The sequence below is a fragment of the Grammomys surdaster genome, unplaced genomic scaffold, assembly GCF_004785775.1.
Source record: "Grammomys surdaster isolate TR1022 unplaced genomic scaffold, NIH_TR_1.0 362, whole genome shotgun sequence".
Lineage (NCBI taxonomy): Eukaryota > Metazoa > Chordata > Mammalia > Rodentia > Muridae > Grammomys > Grammomys surdaster.
The window spans coordinates 2803454-2805210 of NW_021604781.1; the positions used below are offsets into that span (position 1 = coordinate 2803454).

At 49.6% G+C, this 1757-nt stretch overlaps 1 protein-coding gene across 2 annotated transcripts in view; it reads left to right on the top strand.

Moving 5' to 3' along the window:
* The window catches only part of Alox5ap (arachidonate 5-lipoxygenase activating protein), a 22454-nt gene that overhangs the window by 10639 nt on the left and 10058 nt on the right, over window positions 1–1757 (top strand). For both annotated transcript variants that reach the window (XM_028779748.1, XM_028779749.1), the window contains exon 2: window positions 55–154. In XM_028779748.1, coding sequence (XP_028635581.1) covers window positions 55–154 — 100 coding nt within the window. The remainder of the gene's footprint in view (window positions 1–54; window positions 155–1757) is intronic.

Here is a 1757-nt window from a genome sequence, read left to right on the forward strand (position 1 = left end):
TCTCTCTCTCTCTCTCTCTCTCTCTCTCTCTCTCTCTCTCTCTCTCTTTCTCAGCATTCTTCGCCCACAAGGTGGAGCATGAAAGCAAGGCCCATAACGGGAGAAGCTTCCAGAGGACCGGGACTCTTGCCTTTGAGCGGGTCTACACTGCCAAGTGAGTTCAAACTCGGATGCTGATAAATAATGGTGGGGACACAGGATGAAGGAATGAGACTATGCTCCATGGCACATCTGCCTCTGCCAACCTGCAGTGTCCAGGAGGCAGGATTCTGGATGCCCTTCCTCATCTTGGCACGCCCCAGTCTTAGAGGAAGGAAGTGTGGCAGAGGAGGGGAGGGGAGGTCTCTATGATCTAGCAACACCCTGGCAGCCTTTAGTGCCTGAACTGACCAGTTTCCTGTGGATGTTGAAGTCCTTCAGCTCAAGCCAGCTGTTCAAACAGCAGCTCAAGAAGTGTCTTCCACATACCACCCCGGCCTTGTCCAGTGGCAGTCTGGATGACGTCAATGAGTTTCATAACACGGGGATCCCTTGAGTAATCAAAACGAGGACAAAAAGGCAGAAGCTCTGAGGAAGTACCCTGCCCTCATGTCTTGACTTTTGAATAGAAAAGCTGTCGGGAGACACATGAGTGGCCCTGGAAAGAGGTTTGGGGAGTTCTACTTGGCTTGCAAACCTCAGGAGACATTACTCAAATATGATTCTCCTTTAAGTCATTTTGGAGTCAGCTAGGCATGCCTGCTGGTAGTCAGAAGGGCAGGCTCCCCGCTTTGATATAGGACTACCTTGAGAGTAGGTGTCAGTTCCAACCTCAAGAGTGAATTTGATTCTTCCTAAGGTACTTAAGGGGAAATCATGGCCACTGAACAATTGGATCCAACTCAGGGACTCTCTAGGAACTTCCGGAGGCTCTGTAAGAGGTCCCTTCCAGACCTGTGAGCAGCTTGCTGGGGGCTCCCAATCCATTATCATATCACTAAATTGATTGCAGGGATGATGGTGAGATAGGCCCCAGGAATGAGCACACCTCTTGGATGGAGACTATTCACTCTCTCTGTGAGGTGTAAGGGTGTGTGTACAATCCCAGGTAGGGTCTTCTCCATTGATATTCCTGGCCAGGGCTCCTTTTGTCCCTAAACTTCTAGATTGATGCCTCATCTAGAGCACTCACAATCACCTCAGGAGTCTCTACAGAGCACTCCCGGATGCTTGATTTCCATCCTGCCCTCCCGCCTGCCCCTTCTTAGCAGACACTCCTACCAGCCTAAGGACATCCTTTGCGCAGCATCCACAGGGAGATTTCTTTGTTACCATCTAGACCTTGGCTTCCTTAATTGTCGGTGTCAATTTAAAGCGTTAAAAGACTTTAAAAGGCATTATAGACCCATTTGAAAAAGAGCAGGGAGATGACTATGTAGGTTGTCACCATCGGTCTGTGGAGATAACACAAAAGGGTCCCTGGGAAATGTCATGAGCGGAAGATGTGAAGATATCTGATCAGGGTTGGAGATGAAATCGCTCAAAGAACACCACAGTCTCCAGCAGTGGGGGTGAGCCGTGTCCCTCTGTGCAGATAATTACTTTCTCACAGTGACACCGAGGTTTTATGGATTCCACAATCTTCCAGTGAGAAGCCACAGTGGACTGGCCCCCACACATTCTTAGAAGCTGAGTTTTCACCGTGCTAGCAATGCGCAGGGAATTGAGTAGCCTGGGCGATCTTGGTTCTCTCTCTCTCTCTCTCTCTCTCTCTCTCT